Consider the following 18836-nt stretch of genomic DNA (forward strand, 5'->3'; position numbering starts at 1 on the left):
TCCGCCTCCACATTTTCTTGTGAAGGTGACACAGTTGCCTGAACAGTGTTTGTATGTTTTCCCCAATTGGGCATAGATTGTACCTAGTGAGACTGTTTGAAGATGAAGAGAAAAGTCAGGAGGAAAGCCTTAACTCCCCTGGGAATGGGTGTGTGTAGATGCTGTTCTGGCACTGCTTGCTGCTGCCGCTGCTGCTGTGACAGGAGTGTGTTTTTGTGCCCCTCTGTGGATGCAGCCCTTGATACAGAGTTTTTTGGAGGATAAAATGGCTGCATATATTACACTAAAGTTTTTGGGCAGAAAAGTATATAGTTTAAGAAACGTGTTTATTAAGAAACGGGCAATAAAATGAAGATAGTGAGCAAGCCTGTTTGTCTCATTAAAATCAATTTGCAAATAAAAAGACAAAACACAATCCATTATAAAGCCACGCCCACAATTTTTTGATGCAGCTGAGACTTTGTAACTTATTTTATTGAACGCAGATTCAGTCACAGTCCTGGCATGTTTGGTGAAAGTTTCCATGAGGGACACAGAGATGCATTTATAGCTGCGTGCGGAAGGTCAAGCTGGTACCCTCCAGTTCTCGAGCACAGACTTTGTCCATGTGTTCACTCTGAGCCACGGTGAAGTGTACCTTCCAGTCTCCCACAGTGCCTGCAGGAATTGAAAACAAACCAAGGAGGAAAAGTCACTGAATGTGTCTACTGTGTTCCTTTCCTACTTTTCAAATCCCGTTAACTTCAACTTCCCTGTCTTCAGAGAGAAACCTGTTCCTTGCAAGCTGGTCTGCGGAAACATCCTCCTCCCACAGAAAAACCTGGCATGCAATCCAGTCAGGCCTTCTCAGCAGCCTAGAGAGACCCAAGCCACTAACAGCTTTTGAAGCCCACTTTTTGCCATGAGGTCACATCCACCTTATGGCAACCCCTGCTGGAGTTTTTAAGGCAAGAGACGTTCAGATGTGGTTTGCCATTACCTGCCTCTGCATAGACTTCCTTGGTGGTCTCCCGTCAAAGTACTAACCATTGCTGACCTTTTTTAAGCTTCCAAGCTCTGATGAGATCAGACTAGCCTGGGCTATCCAAGTCAGGGTATTTGAACCCCCTAGCTGTAGTAAAAATTGCAACCTGTGCTGTACATAAAACGAGTACAAAAGCAGGTTTGGGAAACCAGCAGCAGGGCTGAGGAAAACTTGAAAAGGAGACAACTGCTAGATGGTATCATGTGGAAGCCCCCAAAAGAACCACTACGGTTTGGGAGAGATTGTGGAGGAAGCCTTCTGTGGGAAAGCAGCCAATGTTAACTAGTAGAGTCTAGTCGCCCCTTTAAGACTAACCAACTTTATTGTAGCATAAGCTTTCGAGAGCCACAGCTCTCTTCATCAGATACAACTGATGAAGAGACCTGTGGCAGCATCTGACGAAGAGAGCTGTGATTCTTGAAAGCTTACGCTACAATAAAGTTGGTTAGTCTTAAAGGTGCTACTGGACTCTACTATTTTGCTACTACATACAAACAAGGCTAACTCCTCTGGATCTAATGTCAACTAGTGCACAATGTAAGGCAATGTCTCTCAATTATGAACTCTGTCGGTGCAGAGACAGACCACCCTGAGAAGCTTCCAAGGGACCCACGGGCTTCCTGCAACACTCTTTTGAAAAGCAGAGCTTCAAAAAACAACATAGGCCATGGGATTCAAATCCCATCTCTGGTACATATTCATTGTCTGTCCTTGAGCACATCACTGGCCATTTCCACACGGCTTACCTTATTCTGCAAAATAGCGAAATCTCGTGATAGGACGCTGTGGCCGTTTCCACACGGTCAAAAATCCCGCGAGTCAGGCGCAATGAATCGCTTGTCCACAACCCCACGATTACCCTCCTCATTGCGCCTTCTTCCGCATCGTGCCGCATCGTTCCGCTCACAACAGCCCATACAGGCATTAGAAACTGCAGGGCAGTGGGCGGAGTCCGCCCCCACCATGGTGGACATCGGGCAGCTTGGCCGCCCCCTGTTTCCGCCTTTTTTTTTTGTTTGAGAGCTGAGTTTTGTGTAAGTTCGGGATTTCAATAGATAAATCTGACGCTCCTCCCATGACAGCTTGTGATAGGACTGCTAGTTTGCCCGTGAAAATCTCTCGGGGGCTATTGGTTACACTGGTTTATGGGCAAAAGAATTTCCTGAAGGACTATACTTTCCAAAATGCGTTGCTGAGAAATTGAAATTGACTTGAATCGCACACACAATCTGTCCACTCCGAAAAGTGGTTGCTCTGCCCCAGCCCCCCGAAGCGGGTCGAAGGAGTGGGTGTGGAGGGGGGGGAATGAGAGGGGTGTGGGATGCGACTCAGCCGGCAAGGGCTCAAAGCGCATCACTCAGAAACCCGCGATCTGAAGCCCCCGATTGAAAACTCGCAACTGCGCAAACCATTTCTTTCAAAAGAAAAAACACCGCCAGACTACAGACTGGCATTATGCTACAGTTTACCAGGGCACAAGATAGACAGCAAAGTGTTCATATGGGCTGCATACACACCAGTATTAAATCTAGGGTGTATCTAGCGCCCCAATCATTTCAGAGTTGAATGAAACCCACATTTGACTGGCAAACCCTTTGAAACATTGCAGCAGCGAAAATAGCTTTAACTTTTTTAAAAAATTACCCAGCCATGTCAGCTGTGCACCCACAATTTGCGATGCCCGCCAGGATTGCCAAAACGTGGGTCCAACACATAATATTGCGCCGTTCACCCATTGAAATTATGCAACTGCACAAAACGCACCTTTTAAAAAAAATTAGTTGGGCTGCCTGGCGGTGGGAACAAAAATGGAAAAGGGGGGGGTGGGCTTCCTCAATGGTGGAATGTTCCCAAAAGTTAGGAATCGTCATCAGAAGTTCTCATGGACTGCTCAAAAATCGGAATGACGCAGAATACACAGAGGCGGAACAAGACAGGTAATGTCGGGTATTGGCGGGTTTTGATGGGTTTTGGAGTGAAAGTATGTGAGAGTTTCTCACTAAAACTGGACGGTGTGGAAACGGCCATCACGTGAGAAGACCCTGGCCATTTCCAGATGGCTTACCTGGCTCCGGAACATTGCGCCATCTTGTGGGGAAAACGTGAAATATCGCGTTTTCTTGAGCGAGTTTTGTGCGACGTCATGCTAAACTCGCGCGAGAAAACACGATATTTCGCATTTTCCCCACAAGATGGCGCAACGTTCTGGAGCCAGGTAAGCCGTCTGGAAACGGCCCTTGTTATTGCGTGAGAAGACGCGCTAACAGTGTCTTCTCGCGAGATTTTGCTATTTTGCAGAATAAGGTAAGCTGTGTGGAAACGGCCACTATCTCTTGGCCTCAGTTCTTTAACCATAGACTGGGATTGAGATGGTGCAAGTGAAGCTTCTGTGGAAAGGGGTAGTGATCTCACTCTGGTAGGGTTAGCAGCTCCAGGGTGGGAAATTCCTGGAGATTTGGGGGGTGAACCATGGGAGGGGTGGGGTTTGGCACGGGGAGGGACCTCCGTTTGGTTTAATGCCATAGAATCCACCCACTGAAGATGCCATTTCCTCCAGGAGAAACTGATCTCTGTTGCCTGGAAATTAGTTGTAATTCTGGGATACCTCCAGCCACCTCCTGGAGGTTAGGAACCCGACACACTGGCCTTATAAGGACTCTGGAATAGGACATCTTTGACTCACTCTGACTCCAAACTGTAAGAACAAAGGAGTTGTTTCTTCTGAGCACTTCAGTGGTTTGAATTCCACCCCTGACATGAGCTCTGCAGGTGGCCTTGGGTCAGCCACTCCGCTCAGCCCCAGCTCCCCAGCTGTACTGTAGGGATAATAATTACATTGACTTTATTTACCATTCTGAGTGGGCACTGTCTAGAAGAGTGGTATATAAGTTGTTTTGATTAACTACCTTCTTCCCAAATTGTACTAGAGGCCCACACAAGTCTGAGACCCATCAGCATGAGCATACACATATACTTTCCCTCTGTTCCTGTCCCAAACCCAATAGACCCACAAGGCAGGGCGTATTGAGGGTTCCCCCCCAGTAGGAATACTGAATTGACTTACCTGGAAATGTGGCGACAACATCATGTGAGAATGCTTACAACAGCTGTACTACAGGACCCTTCTAACCCTATTAGAACTGTGGCTGGAACTCAGCCTCTGGCCCCTACCTTTTCTCATGAACGGTAATATGGATTGGTCCAAGATGAAAGAAGGCAGGGTGCTGTAGTTAGCCATTGGGTTTGTTTTCATGCTCTCAAATGTTGTGTGTTGTACAATCTGATTCAAAAGCGGATCTGGAAGCGTTACACCCAGGAACTGAGATACTTTATGGATTTCCCGGGCTAGATCCTAAGAAAAGAGAAAAGACAATTGACAGTGAAGGTTGTGGCTCTTTTTAAATGGGATCCTTCCACAAAAATGCCCATTTCCTCCTTTATTTATGTGTGTGCTTCTGTGAGAAGAGTCATTTCTTAAGAGTATTTCTAGCAGCACAGTTCCTTTGCAACAAAAAGGACTACCTCGAATGATGCAGGTCAGTAGCTCACCTCTTTCATATCTTCATAAAAAAGGTACAGAATTGGGTGACGGTCCTTGGCTTCCCACCAACCACGGACATGGTCAAACCAAGACCCCCAGGCAACTGCAAGGAGATGCAAGGTAGACAATAAACAATGGCTGCAGAATTCCTTCTGCATCTCTTGCCTAGTACAGCGTGTAAGTTTTGTATGGTTGGAAAGAAAATAATGAATTTTTCATTTTACCAAGCTGGTCCATTTCTTATAGTCAGAGTAAGATTTATGAACAGATTTAAGTAAACTACAATTTAGGGCTTCAGATTATAAGCATCCTTTAAATGCAAAAAAAGTTACTAAAAATTACTTAATTACTATTTTTAGTAATCCTTTGCGTGCTGCCTCATCACCTTTTGACTCAACCAAAATAGGGTAGACAACCCGGTTAGTAGGATAGAGCGAAACACAACTTACCAGGAATCTAGCAATATATATCAATTATATTTAAGTGCAAAATGCAAGTGCAAATACAGTGTAAACAGTGTTCAAGAAAATAAATATTCCAGTTAAGATACAAATCCGTCAATGTCCTCATATAGTCCACAATGGGAGATCCGTGGAAGGGGAGGTGGATTTCAAAATGGAAAATAAATATCCGGGGTGATGCATAAATAGTTTAAAAGTCATAGTCCATGCATGATGAAACCATTATTGCCGATGGGCAAATATGTGCATGTGGGTCCGTTTCATCAATTGAATGTATACTGGATCCGGGAGTGTGTTGGACCGGGAATTATTGCTTTCCACGAGATATATGCCTATGAGGAAGTGCCTTTTGGCACGAAACAGGACTTGGAACATCAGTGCACATATTTGCCCGTCGGCAATAATGGTTTCATCATGCATGGACTATGACTTTTAAACTATTTATGCATCACCCCGGATATTCTCCATTTTGAAATCCACCTCCCCTTCCACGGATCTCCCATTGTGGACTACATGCGGACATTGACGGATTTGTATCTTAACTGGAATATTTATTTTCTTGAACACTGTCATCACCTTTTGAGCAGGTTAACAAGAATGTGGATAAGGGGGAAATCTGGTAGACCTTATATACTTGGACGTCCAAAAGGCTTTTGATGAGATTCCTCAACAAAGACACTTGAGTAAGCTTAGCAGTCACGGGATAAGAGGATGAGTCCTTTTATGGATTAAAATTTAGGTAAACCACAGGAAGCAGAGAGTAGGAATAAATGGACAGTTGTTGCAATGGAGGGAAATAAGCAATGGGGTCCCACAAGAATTGGGGCCAGTGCTATTTTATTTGTTCATAAATGATCTAGAGCTGGGGTTGAGCAGTATGGTGGTCAAGTCTGCAGATACCAAATTATCCAGGATGGTGAAAAGCAAAGTGGATTGTGAAGAGCTACAGGAGGATCTGTCTAAATTGGGTGAGCAGGTAACAATATGGCAAATTAATTTGTTTTCTTAAACTTGACAGTCTTAGGGCCTCAACATATCTGAATCCATCCCAGTTTACAGTATCCTACTAATCCTTGTCCCCTTGTACTAATAGATATAGTGGGAGACCTCTCGATGATTCTCCCTCTTCTCGCCAGTGCCTGAAAAGCCAGTGGGAGAAAAATGGGAAGAAATGAGGGGTATGTGCCAGCATTGCACCACTGCATGATACCACTTCTGGCAAAAATGGAGGTGACATCATGATGTTACAGGGGACACTCTAGACAGCACCCAAAAAGTTATGGTTTAACCATAGAGTTTGGGGTGATAACTACAGCATCTCCTGCAAGGGTATCGCATCACTTCTGGGTTCTGTTGGAAGTGACCTTGAGCTGGCGTGACATCAGCATGCTTCTCTTCACCCTCAAAATCCTCCTGAAGCAGGCAACCCTGTGTAGTAGCCTAGTACTCATTTTCAGAGCTGGAGACTGAACTGAGCTGTCAGTCCTGGCCTTCTCCCCTAAACCAGTCACTGTCTCTTCTCTCCTGTTTTTGAGTTCCATTCTCTACTCACCCTTCCCAGCAATGAAATTCTCCAGAAACTGGTCCCAGTTTCCTGGTTCTGGCATCATAGTACTAATGCGATGGAAATGGAAATATGAGACCAAGTTGTCCTTGGCGTTCCTGGCCACATAAATGATCTGCAGAAACAAGGCAAAAAAACAAGGGAGTACAAGAGCTCTAAGTCCTTTGCCTTCCCCAAATGCCAGCAAAAAGATTACCTTCCCCCTTGTTGTAGGAAAACGGAAGGGTTAAAAACATATCTGGAATCCATAAGCTTTTACCTAGCTAGCCCATTTAGGCTTGCCACATCCCAGATGTGTCCTCCTGGAATTACAGCTGATCTCCAGACTACAGTGAGGTCAGTTCCCCTGCTGAGCTCTGTCGCCTCCCCAAAATCAGCCCTCCTAGGCTCCATCCTCAACTCTCCAGGAATTTCATAACCCAGAGTTGGCAACCGTAAAACCACTACTCAGGTATATGAGGGTGAAGACTGAATCAAATTAAGCTGTCCATATACTCATAGTACTCTCTAGTAAGACTTCACATGTTCCAGACTGCAGTCCTGAATATTCAAACATATGTTCTCAGACTGGGCTCCGGTTGCAAAGCCTGGCCTGGCAACCATTGGGAGATTGGGAGCATGGGGACATGGGAGAACATCAGCCAATGACATGATGTCACTCCCAGGAAGCCAGGGTGTGATGTCACAGCTTTCTAGGTATTGACCAAAACTCTGTGGTAAAACCATAGAATTTTCCACAATTGCTAAAAAGAACTGATGTCTCTTCTGGAGAAAACCTGAAAGTGGCACCCATCCTCTAGGAATTGTTGAAAACTCTATGGCTTTACCATAGAGTTTTGGCTAATTCCTAAGGATGTCACAGCGTCTGCTATTTTTAATTTTATTTTTCTTCCAGCATCCTCACCTCCCAACTTGGGGGGCTGGCAGCTCTAAACTTGACCTTGATTCATATTAAGGCTTCCCTTTAAGCTGCTTTTACCTTGCAATTTTGTTCCCAGAAGGAAGGAGGAATAAGCTGAACTGGGAGGTGAGTTTTGAGCATGCGTGGAGAGGACATTGCCTCTGCCTCTTCCAAGCCTGAAAGACAAGGGGACACATTCAGCCTTGCACTAAAAAATCCTTCAGCTACCATTATTATGAGACATTCTCTTAATACATCTTTACCAAGTTTTCCCTGGGAACCCAACATTCCATTTATCTTACTGTTTTTAGGAATTTGGAGCTTGGTTTCGATAAATGCGTCTTTGTTCAAAAGAGAAATTTAAGTGTTGAGTTTGTAGTAGAATTTCACTTTACAGATGCTCAGAGTGGCAAGCAGTGTCTCCCCAAATACTCCTGTCCTCCTGCTACAGCACCACCCTGTGCAAGAGCTGAAGTTACAAAATGGATCTTAAAGCACCTGCACAAACAGAAAACTACACAGAGAAATTCCTCTTTTGAAAGAGAATAAGAGGAATCAATGGCTCTGTCTAAATCATGAATTTTGGAAAAAGAAATCCCACTCCCTGTAACTATTCTTCCTTCAGCCTAAAGAGATACAGATCTTTTTTCCCTGAAGCAAGACCATCTTCTTACCAGAGGGTAAGACATGTTCCAGAGGCTTTGGAAGGAACATGTCTATGAAGGGCATGCGTTTGTGCGTTGGGGCCCGAGCACATTTCTGTGCGTCACCTCCATGCTGAATCATGTCCACAATTTCCTGGATCCAGGTGGTCCCTGGAGGGATGAGAAGGTGGGGGAAGCAGCAGGCAGATACCAGTATTCAGAGACCCACAAGCTTCTGCAGCCCCTTAGCCATGTTGAAATCTCTCCTCATCTTTGCCAAAATCCCTCCATCTCCTGCAACTCTCTTTACCTGCTTTGGGATAAGTACAGATGAGAAGATCATCGGGCCGAGCTTTGAAGTCCCATAAGCTACCCCACTCCTCTGCAATCGCACTGATCAAAGGGACTCCCTCAACCTCCACCAGCAATGAACGCTTGATGAACTTTGGATCCAATGTTTCCAGCCCAACTCCGAGCTCCATCACCTGGCAGGGCAGGAAAACAGAAAGATTATTGCTTGTGACAGTTTTAACTGGACTTTCAGAATTATGAACTCCTTGTGCCCTTTATTCCTGAGCAAATTGTACTCTTGACATCACCTAGGGGCAGAGCAAAAAGCATGTCCACCTACCAGTGTCACTCTCCTGTCCGATGGTCAGGACGGAGTTCTTTCTTGTCTCTCTCTTACTTTGTAAGGTTCCTTGATGGCCCAGAAACTGCAGAGGAAGTGTGTGCTTAGAAAAAAAGCACCAGGGCGTGTGTTTTTCAGCCTGACATTTCTTGTAGAGCAAAGCTTGGGCATGTCTCCAGAACCGTCCCCCACTGACATCACTGGCTAAGTTTTCTAATTGGTGAAACCTCAATGGGACACAGGAATGTTTGTTTAACGATATTGTGTGATAGTTGCTGCCAGAGAACTTTGATTTCTTCTGTACATACTTTTAATGCTTAAAGTTAAAAGCAGGAGTCCTGGAGGAAAGTTTGACCTTTGACTCACCTTAGACCAAGATAATAAGGGCAGAACAAGACCTTTGGTTCAAATAAGAGTCAGGAGACTCAGCAATGTAACCATTTGGGTGCCAAAACAGCTAGCAAGTTTCAAAAGAGATTGAGATCCAGTCCCACCTCTTGTGTGTGTTTGGATGACGTGTGTTGTGCACCTGCAAAGGCAAGTTCTGCCTTTGCTGTTGTACTGACACACAAATCTGGCAGTGATTGGAGTGAAAGCTGATTGTCAGACTGCAGTGCTGCTTTGGGGAGTGTTGTCTTCTTTGATTGTGGGATGAGAGACAGACAAAAGAGCCAGCCCAGCAGCTCTGTGCGCAGCCCTGCTCTGAGAATGACAGGATTTGCACCGGGGTGGGTACAAGCCCAAGTCAATCAGTGCTGTACAAATCTCGCTTCCTGCTCCAAACTAGCATAGGTTCCCGTTGAGCTTAATGCAGGCTGGATGATGTGCTTCCTCAGCAAGCTCATCTGTGTACATCATAACATAAGGAGTCCTTTATTTTGGCAGCTGTGTAAAGCAGGATAGGACAACTGCATGCAGCATGCCTCTAGTCCCCCAGTGGTATTATATGCGTGTAAGTGCCTGTGGAGAAGTGCCCCGCCTCACTTAGGCACAATTGGCAGCCTGTGGAGTCTATGCATGCAGGAAGCGTATGTGCCGAGGTTTATTCCCACCTTTGGGAATACTTGAAAAAGCAGCATTCCCGATCATGTGAATAGAGCCTATATGACACGCTTTATATGTGTGTGTAGACTGCATGCCCATGCGTGTGAAGATACAGTGACATTGCAGCTGTGCTGTGCGTTGGGATGTCTTCTATCCTTTACAGGAGCTTCTGGGATCTCTAAAATATTAATATAGAGTGTGTTCATAGAAAGGAGTGCTTCTGAGGAGAGAGCGCTTCTCCCTGCAACTTCAGGCCCTCTGATCCCTCAGGGGAAATTGTGTCTTTTTTCCTTATAAGGAATACCCCAGCTCTTTAACTCCCTCTCGTGGACTAAGGGTTACACTTGCTCATAAGCAGAGGACAGGGCTGGCATGCTCATACCCACTCCTTTGAAAGGGAGTTCACCCAGCAGTGTGGACATTTCCATTGCACTGTGCATTCTGGCAGAGAACAGCTTGGAATACAAAATCACAGTGATTTCTGTGACAAACTCCCTCTCATTCGGAGAGCCCCTGGCAAGCAGTTGGGGTTCGCTTGGCTTCCATGTGCTGATGTGGGACACAGCCTGTGGACAATATTGGCCCGAGATAGGAGAAACCAGTGTTCAAATCCTTGTTCAGCAATTTTTCTTTTCTGAACGACTCGCATTTTGAAGAGAGCTCCTTAAAGATAAACAATGTGCTTTCTGAGACTGGAAATACACCTTGTGAATTACCTGAGGACGCTGGAGTACAGGATTTTTTGCCTGGTCCTCAATTCACATGCAGGCTCTCTCTTGCTCGGTGAATGTGAATGCTGCTTTCACAGGAGCTCCCTTTGTGTGATTGCATCTGCGAGTGAGACCGGAGGGCAAAGCACCAATACAACTCTGTTTTCACTGTGAGAACCAGTACTGTTGGCTCCTTTGACTTGTCAATTTGCATTTCTTTAAGGTCTGAGGAAGTGTCAAGATCTACATTTCAATGAATAGAAACTGGGATACTTTTAGCAGTTGAGGAGGAACTGATATCAAACCCATGAATGTATTTACAAGGAGCAAATTGAACTGTGACTGTGCGAGCAAGTGCATGGAAAGTTGGAGGGGGGACACATGAAATGAGGTTCACTTGAGCGTCCCTAGTAATACGTATTTCCACCCATAGTTAGACTGGAGCTGGCGAGATCCCAACGATGAAGCTCACTGAGGCCTGTCACTCAGTCTAGCCTACCTCACAATCTTGTCGTGAAGCTAAAATGGAAGTGGTACAATATAAGCCACCCTGAACTCTCTAGAGGAGGGGCAGGAACAGAAAAACAATGCCCCTCAGTCTCCCTAGACACAATTGGGGCAGGCCTTCTTTTGAAAACACAGGTCTACTGCTTTTGAGCACAGTTTGGGACTTAAATAACTTTAAAATCTCTTAAGAACTATTTCTGCTCCACAAGCTGGGCTACTTCCACATAAGGTTTTTTGCCCACATGGAATACAGGAAACCCCCACAGGAAATGTGAATGTCCCTGTGATGTTGGGCTCATTCTTAGCATAACGCATGATGTTGCCAAGACTTTTCTCCTTTAATTTGGGAGGGGGGAGCAGAAATCAAACCTATTTCTCTCCAGATTAAAGTGGAAAATTTAGAATGGCTGGAGAGTGTGTCCATGTGGACGCTCCCTCCATCACCACTACGTGGTAGGAGAGAACAGAGTAAACTCTTTCAACATATGCACGCTTAGCCATTTAACCATCATTTCTTGCCAAGCCTCTCTGTATTACTACAACTCAGCTCAGCAGGGAAAGGAATAGTGAAGAGAAAAAGGGGAGGGTGTTTCCTAGTCACTGACGCACCTGAAGTTTTGCATAGGCACAAGGGAAAGTAAGATGCAGCCTGGGAATGGGTGCATGTGTGGATGCTGTTCCTGTCTTTTCCAGCTCTGTTCACTGCTGCTGTGGAAGAGGCACATTTCTGGAGGATGGCCCAGACAGAGGATAAAATGGCCACCGAGCTCCTTGGACAGAAATGCTTATGATTTAAGAACTGATCAATTTAACAAATGGGCATGGGAAATGGGAATACTATCGAGCGAGCCCCTTTGTTTCATTAACATTGTTTCATTATTTTGCAAGTGAAAATACAAAAGCAATCAGTTTTTAAAAAGCCCCTCCCACACACACACAAAATTTAACGTGGCTCCTCCATACTTGTGGCTTCATAATTTATTTTTTTGAATGTAGGCCGCATCTATAGTGCTGGTGTAACTGATTGTTATCTGTGTCCACTGAACAGACTAAAGATTTTATCTTAAACCCTGAACAGCTTTCAGGCCTTAGATTAAGACCTGAGACAGCTTCACTCCTTTAAGGAGGCTGCTTGTTATTACAAAATTATTTATAGGGTTGTTCTAGAAAAAAATACAAGCAAAATTCATACAGAGTTCACCAGAATACGTATGTATCACTGAACATAATGTGCTGTAATGCATATTTCTGTGACACTGGCATGTTTCGGTGAAAATTTCCATGAGGGACATGGAAATGTGTTTACAGCTGCGTGCGGAAGGTCAGGTTGCTGCCCTCCAGTTCTCGGGCACAGACTTCATCTAGGCACTCACTTTGAGCCACTGTGAAATGTTCCTTCCAGTCTCCCACAGTGCCTGCAGGAAGTAAAAACAAACCCAGAAAAGAAAGTCAGCGAATGTGACTCCTGTGTTCCTTTCCTGCTCTTCAAATCCAGTGAATTTCAAACTTCATGTCTTCAGAGAGAACCCTGTTCCAGCGTGGAATCCCAGTTGCACTGCAGAGGATTCTGGGCTACATTCATGACCAAACAAACTTTTCCACCATTTCTGATTTTCTCACTGTGAAGTTTCAGGCTGCTAGGAACCCCAAGACTCCCTGCAATTATTCAAAAAACCGTGTTCTAAACAGGCACATCCCAAAATGGATCTCTCACAGTTTTTTGGCAGCCTCTTAGGCTATCTTGAATATTAGGAAAGGGTTACCGGGGAGTAGGAGGCGGGCTTTGAGTGGAAATACATGTTGTGAATTTCCTGGGGATGCTCAAGTGCAGGATTTTATTTGTGGTCCTCAATTTACATGTAGGCTGATCTTGCTCAGCGCATATGAATACTGCTTTCACAGGAGCTCCATTTGTGTGATTGCATCTGCAAGTGAGTCCAGAGAGCAAAGCACCAAATCAGCTCTGTTTTCGCTGCAAGAACAAGTACTGTTGGCTCCTTTGACTTGTCAATTTGCATTTCTTTAAGGTGTGAGGAAGTGTCAAGATCTGCATTTCAATGAATGGAGGTGGGGGGAACTGAGATACTTTTAGCAGTTGAGGAGGAACTGATATTGAACGTGTGAGTGTATTCACACAGAACAAATTGAAGTGTGACTGTGTGAGCGAGAGCATGGAAAGTTGGAGGGTGGCCATGTGAAATAAGTTTCACTTGAGCATCCCTAAGTAGTTAGTAACATGTATCTCCAGCCTTAGCCAATGGGTAACAGGGACAGCTGTCTGGGCCCCATGCTGGGTGGGTCCCAGACCACCCATAGCCCCATACTCCCTGAAGAAATAGCACAAAGAAGAGGAGCAGCCTCTTGCCACCACTTGTGCCTGCCTGGTTGGGCTGACTTCCAGCAATGGCTCTAGGTTTTCCCCAGAAGTGATTTCATGCAGTTGCTGACAGAGCCCCCCCAATGTCCCCAACCCCTGGTCTCTCACTGGTTGCTAGGCCTTGCCTGGCAATTCTCCGTTCCTTGCTACCTGAGCCTCAGGTAGTGTGAGGAATCAGTGGCAAATCCACAGCAGTAAGGGCTTCAGGTAGGGTTGCCAGTCTGCAGGTGGTGGCTGGAGATCTTCCGGAATTACCATTGGTCTCCAAGTTACAATAATCAGTTCCCCTGGAGAAAATGGCTGGCTTGGAAGGTGGATTATATAGCATTATACCCAGCTGAGGTTCCTCCCCTCCCCAAACCCTACCCATCCCAGGCTCCACCCCTCAAAATCTCCAGGAATTTCCCAACATGGACCTGGCAGCCCTAGCTTCAGGACAGAAGCTGGCTTCAGGCAGGTGAGAGTTCCAAGCACTGCACAGAGCTCCCCTCTCCAGTACAGACTCCAAAGTCTGCCACAGATATGCATACAGGACACAGAGAATTCTGTGAACAGAGATTCACATGGAGGCCTGACTCAGATCAAAAATATGGCACAAAGAGAAGGGGATTTAAATCCTTCCCTGAAAAGCCCCTTGAGATCATCTATTCACACCATACTGAGGTGTTTATCCCCATCAGTATGATTCTCCAAATAGTTGCTCCATGAGGATGTTTCTGGTCAGGAAAATGGAGTACAGGAAGACTTAATTCTCCTTCCTTTGTTCTTTGCTCCCAATCCCAACCTGAGTCCTCTGCACCTGCTTTTTAAAAGGGGGGGGCACTGGAAAGTTGGAATTCTGAATGTCATGGTTGGTTTGGCTCTTTGTTGGTCCAAAGAATGGTATGGCTCCATTACTGCTTGCTTGCTTGCTTGCTTGCTTGCTTATTAAACGTCTAAAAAACGTATCAGTTATGCAGGTAGCTGTGTATCACTGCTAAACTTTATGCCACTCTTTTGAACATGGCCATACCCCTCTCACTTTTATCACTAGGCCCAAAAGTCCCATAAGGCTCTTGCCGTATTAGAATCAGGGCTGGAACACAGCCATCAGCGCTCACCTTTCCTCATGAACGTTGACACGGTTGGATCCATGAAAGAAGGAGGTATGGTGCTGTAATTAGCCATTGGATTGGTTTTCATGTTGTCAAATGTTGTGTGCTGCACAATCCGGTTCAGGACTGGTTCTGGGAGCTCTATGCCCAGGAATTCGGCCACCTTCCGGATTTCACGGGCTAGATCCTATCAAAGGAGAGAGGTAGGATGGTTGAAGGGGAAGGATTGCACTTTTTCTGACTGGGATACTGCCATAAATTTCTTTTCTTTCTTGTTTGAGGTACTGCCATGAGAAAAGCTCAGAGCTATTGCATGAAGCCTTTCCAGAATATTTCCTTTGTTGTTGAAATACATATCTTGGGGGGGGGGGGCTGTACATCAATTACTCACCTCTTTCATGTCTTCATAAAAGAGATACAGAACCGGATGTCGGTCCTTGGCTTCCCACCAACCTTTGACATGGTCAAACCAAGAGCCCCAACAGACTGCAAAAAGATCCAGAACTGGAATGAATCACGCAATCCTGATTTGTCTTCTTGTTTTCTTCCTACTGCATGCTCTGACCCTCAATAGCATGAAACTTTTCAGGACTGGAAAGACAATTGTGAAAGCCTCGAAGGACAATTATTCCCCACAGCACATCATTCTTATACCTCCCCACCCCGCCAGAAACTGAACCCTGGAATCCTGGTTCTCTACCCTTGACCTGAAAGAGCCCTGTGGCACAGAGTGGTAAGCTGCAGTACTGCAGCCCAAGCTCTGCTCATGACCTGAGTTCAATCCCGGCGGAAGCTGGGTTCAGGTAGCTGGCTCAAGGTTGACTCAGCCTTCCATCCTTCCGAGGTCGATAAAATGAGTACCCAGTTTCTTGGGGGTAAAGTGTAGAGGACTGGGGAAGGCAATGGCAAACCACCCCGTAACAAAAAGTCTGCCAAGAAAACGTCGTGATGTGACATCACCCCATGGGTCAGTAATGACTCAGTGCTTGCACAGGGGACTGACTACCTTTTCCTTACCTACCCTTGACCTAATAGGTACCTTAGTGCAGTGCCTCTCTGTTTTCCTACTTCCAATTCAAGCTTCCACTCACCCTTCCCAGCAATGAAATTCTCTAGAAATTGGTCCCAGGTTCCTGGCTCTGGCATCTCCTGGTCCATGCGGTGGAAGTGGAAGTAGGAGACTGCATTGTCCTTGACATTCCTGGCCACATAAATTATCTGAAGAAATAAAGCAGAAAGAAAAGATAATCCAGCAGTCCTAACATCTAGCCTTTCGTTTTCTACCACTTCAGTCAGCAAGATTCTCTTCCCTTTAATTTTCGCAGAACTTAATTCCCCAAGTTTAAAAAAATAAAAGTGTAGAACCTGGGAGACCCAGGTTCAAATCCCTGCTCTGCCATGGAAGCTCACTGGAGACCTTGGTCCAGTCACTCACTCTTAGCCTTACCTACCTCAGAGGTTGATTGTGGTGCGGATAAATCCAAGGAGGGGAGAATGATATTGTAAGTCAGTTTAAGTCCCCATTAGGGAGAAAGACAGGGTATCAATCAATCAATCAATCAATCAATCAATCACCACACAGCCAAGTGGCCCTGATGTGCATATACTTAAATGTGAGAATCTAGACCACTTGTCTACAAAAAAGAAAGTTCTGCAAACTTGGGGAAATCTCCAGGTTTGCAGAAAAAATCTGAAAACTTGGGGAAAATATATTTTAAAAAACCTAAAACAATAAAGTGTTGTCTGCACTTGAGTGCCTACCTCTTCCCTCTCCTCTGTTGAGGCAGCAGAGAGTGCGGTGGCCTGCAGGCCAGGCTAATTGCCAGTGGTGGCAGCATAGATGTGGGTGGCCTGGGAAAGTTTCTAGGTGGCCAGTCAAAGGCATCCCACTTCAGCTTCCTGCTTGCCACCAGATACAATTAAGAAGGCTGGAGGGGACAGGCAGAGACAGCGCCAGGAATTGGGGCAAGTGGAGGCAACTCTGCCGCAACCGCCTTCTCCAACCTCTCTGTCAGTCAGAAGGCCACAAGTGGTGGGGAGCAACCATGACTTGCCTGGTGGGGGAAGGGGAGCCTGAAATTTCCTGTCCTGTCCCAGGAAGGGAGCCCAAGTCATTGGGCCTGGAAGAAGCTTTGCCTTGGAGTCCTCTGGTCCTTCATTGTGCCCTAGACCAAGGCGCATGTAGAGGTGGCAGAGTTGGCCAGCAGGTAGGACAGGAGCAACCGGGTTGTGGGGGAGGTCTGGGGAGGAGCCCCGCCCCAGTGAAGCATTAATCAGGGGCTGTTTCCACACTACTCACCTTCATCCGGAACACTGCGGAACGTCGCGAAAAAAACTTGGAAGATAGCGTCTTCTCGCGTGAGTTTTGCACAATGTCACGCAAAACTCGTGCGAGAAGATGCTATCTTCTGTGTTTTTTTCGCAACGTTCCGCAGCGTTCCGGATGAAGGTGAGTAGTGTGGAAATGGCCAGGGTGTAGAAAATTGGGGCAGGTAAGGAAAGCCAGCAGTGATAGAGGGGCACAGGAAACCTGGTGAGACTTCCTATATATCTCCCCCACAATTTTTGCACCCCCAAGTAAGTAAGTAAGTAAATTCTGGTAACCTCAAACCTGGCCATGTCAGGTGAGGGATTGCCACGGCCTTCTGCTCATCCGAAGAGACATTCTGTCTATGATGATATTATAAGCTGAAATAGTTAATGTTGGAACTTTGTCTGACATTAAATCATGCCCACATAGTACTCTCCCAGCCCATTTGTCCTGACCTTGCAATTCTGTTCCCAGAAGGAAGGAGGCAGAAGCTGAACCGGAAGGTGAGATTTGAGTGTGCGTGGAGAAGGCATTGCCTCTGCCTCTTTCAAGCCTGAATCATCAGAAAGGAGGAAACATTCAGTGTGGTGCGCAGAAAATTTACCCCCTCCTCACAATTCTGTGCCCTACTCACCTGACAGGACGGGATGAATCATCTCTATAAAGGGTATTCGATTATAGATAGGAGCCTGATCACATTTCTGGGGATCCCCTTCAGACTGAACCATGGCCACAATTTCCTGAAGCCATGTGGTCCCTGGTAAAGGAAAGAGGGAAGAGGCATGGAGATCTTCCATTTCCCTGAATCCATAACCCTCCTCCTGCCTTTTTCCAGGTCCTTCAGTTCTCCTGTTCTCCAGCCTACCTGCTTTTGGGTAAGTGCAGATAAGAAGATCATCAGGCTTGGCTTGAAAATCCCATATGGAACCCCAAATTTCTGAAATTTCGGTGAACAAAGGGACTCCCATAACATCCACTAGTTCGGTGCGCTGGATAGACTTGGGGTCCAAATCTTTCATTCTAGATCCAAGATCCATTATCTGGCAAGGAAACAGATGGGGTAATATAAGAATCTTATGCCCCATCCCATAAATAGTGAGCATTCCTTCTGTTGCCTTCTACTGACATTGTAGTAACAGGCTGTGTCCACCACCTTCCAGTTTCGCTCCCCACTTGGATTCTGGCTCAGAGTTCCTTTCTCAGAGTTCTCTCTCTCATACTTCCTGGGGCTTTCTGCCTCATTCAAGAAATTTGTTGGATGTAAGTATGAACAGAGTGTGTTTTTTCCTCATTCAGGATCCTTACAGGCTAGAGCTGGGAATAATGGCAGCAATTTCCCTGCAAGTCCCCGTATCATTTTTCTAAACTGCTAATCCTCTGTGAGAAGGTAGGTGTAAAGATATTTTGTGACAGCTTGATCTTGATTCCCATCCCATTTTTCTTTAATCCCTTAAAGCATTTACCTTTGCGGCGTGCCCAGGTGTCCTGGCCATCTGTTTTGATGCAATATGACTTTTGTCCCACCATATACTGCATAGTGGAGCAAAAGTAAAACACCCAGTTTCCTTTAACGTAATGGTTTATTTATTAACACTGAAACTTCAGGGCAGATAGCTTGGCTTGAAAAAGGAGACAGAACAATACTTAATTAAAAGCTGTTTCTTGTCCATGAGGCCCAGGATTGTCCTGGCCTCGTTCACAGGACCAGCATTCCTGCAGTTTCCTAGCAAGGAATTGAAACGGTGTCCCTCCTACTTTCCTTCCTGAAATGAGTCCTCCTGGGTTAGCCTCTTAAAGAAGCAACAACAAGGATAGGGCTTATGTTTGATGTCCTTGGATGGTTCAAAGCAGAGCCAGGAACTCTGAATAACCCCATCTACCAGTGGAGTACAAACATTTGGGAACAATTCCAACTTGCCAAATTGAAAAGGTATTTGGGACATAATCTTACCTTTCATACTTGCTGCAGTGTAATGGCTAAGGGCCAAGCTACAAGTGATGCCAGACACATGTTTTTAAACGTGTCC

General features: G+C 45.7%; 2 protein-coding genes across 2 annotated transcripts; both read right to left on the reverse strand.

Moving 5' to 3' along the window:
- Positions 1–419: 419 nt before the first annotated feature.
- On the reverse strand, positions 420–8927 carry LOC129338688 (sulfotransferase 1C2-like). Its single transcript, XM_054993106.1, has 8 exons — positions 8767–8927; positions 8446–8620; positions 8166–8306; positions 7570–7667; positions 6579–6705; positions 4574–4668; positions 4196–4376; positions 420–657 (listed from the first exon to the last, which is right to left on the reverse strand). Exons 2-8 carry the CDS (start codon positions 8615–8617, stop codon positions 545–547), a joined length of 927 nt encoding a protein of 308 aa, XP_054849081.1. The 5' UTR covers positions 8618–8620; positions 8767–8927; the 3' UTR covers positions 420–544.
- Positions 8928–11987: 3060 nt separating this feature from the next.
- On the reverse strand, positions 11988–18371 carry LOC129338686 (sulfotransferase 1C2-like). Its single transcript, XM_054993105.1, has 8 exons — positions 18273–18371; positions 17675–17849; positions 17444–17566; positions 17265–17362; positions 15590–15716; positions 14890–14984; positions 14505–14685; positions 11988–12442 (listed from the first exon to the last, which is right to left on the reverse strand). Exons 1-8 carry the CDS (start codon positions 18300–18302, stop codon positions 12330–12332), a joined length of 942 nt encoding a protein of 313 aa, XP_054849080.1. The 5' UTR covers positions 18303–18371; the 3' UTR covers positions 11988–12329.
- Positions 18372–18836: the final 465 nt, after the last annotated feature.

This window comes from Eublepharis macularius, chromosome 12, assembly GCF_028583425.1.
Source record: "Eublepharis macularius isolate TG4126 chromosome 12, MPM_Emac_v1.0, whole genome shotgun sequence".
Classification (NCBI taxonomy): Eukaryota; Metazoa; Chordata; class Lepidosauria; order Squamata; family Eublepharidae; genus Eublepharis; species Eublepharis macularius.

Coding starts and splice junctions, on each gene's coding strand:
- LOC129338688 (XM_054993106.1), bottom strand. CDS start 8,617: ATGGAGCTCGGAGTTGGGCTGGAAACATTGGATCCAAAGTTCATCAAG. Junction 7,668..8,165: donor GGAACATGTCTTACCCTCTG/GTAAGAAGATGG, acceptor CTTGTCTTTCAG/GCTTGGAAGAGGCAGAGGCA. Junction 658..4,195: donor ATTACCGTTCATGAGAAAAG/GTAGGGGCCAGA, acceptor CAATTCCTGCAG/GCACTGTGGGAGACTGGAAG.
- LOC129338686 (XM_054993105.1), bottom strand. CDS start 18,302: ATGGCCAGGACACCTGGGCACGCCGCAAAG. Junction 17,567..17,674: donor CTGCACTTACCCAAAAGCAG/GTAGGCTGGAGA, acceptor TTCCTTTACCAG/GGACCACATGGCTTCAGGAA. Junction 12,443..14,504: donor GTCAACGTTCATGAGGAAAG/GTGAGCGCTGAT, acceptor TACTTCCTGCAG/GCACTGTGGGAGACTGGAAG.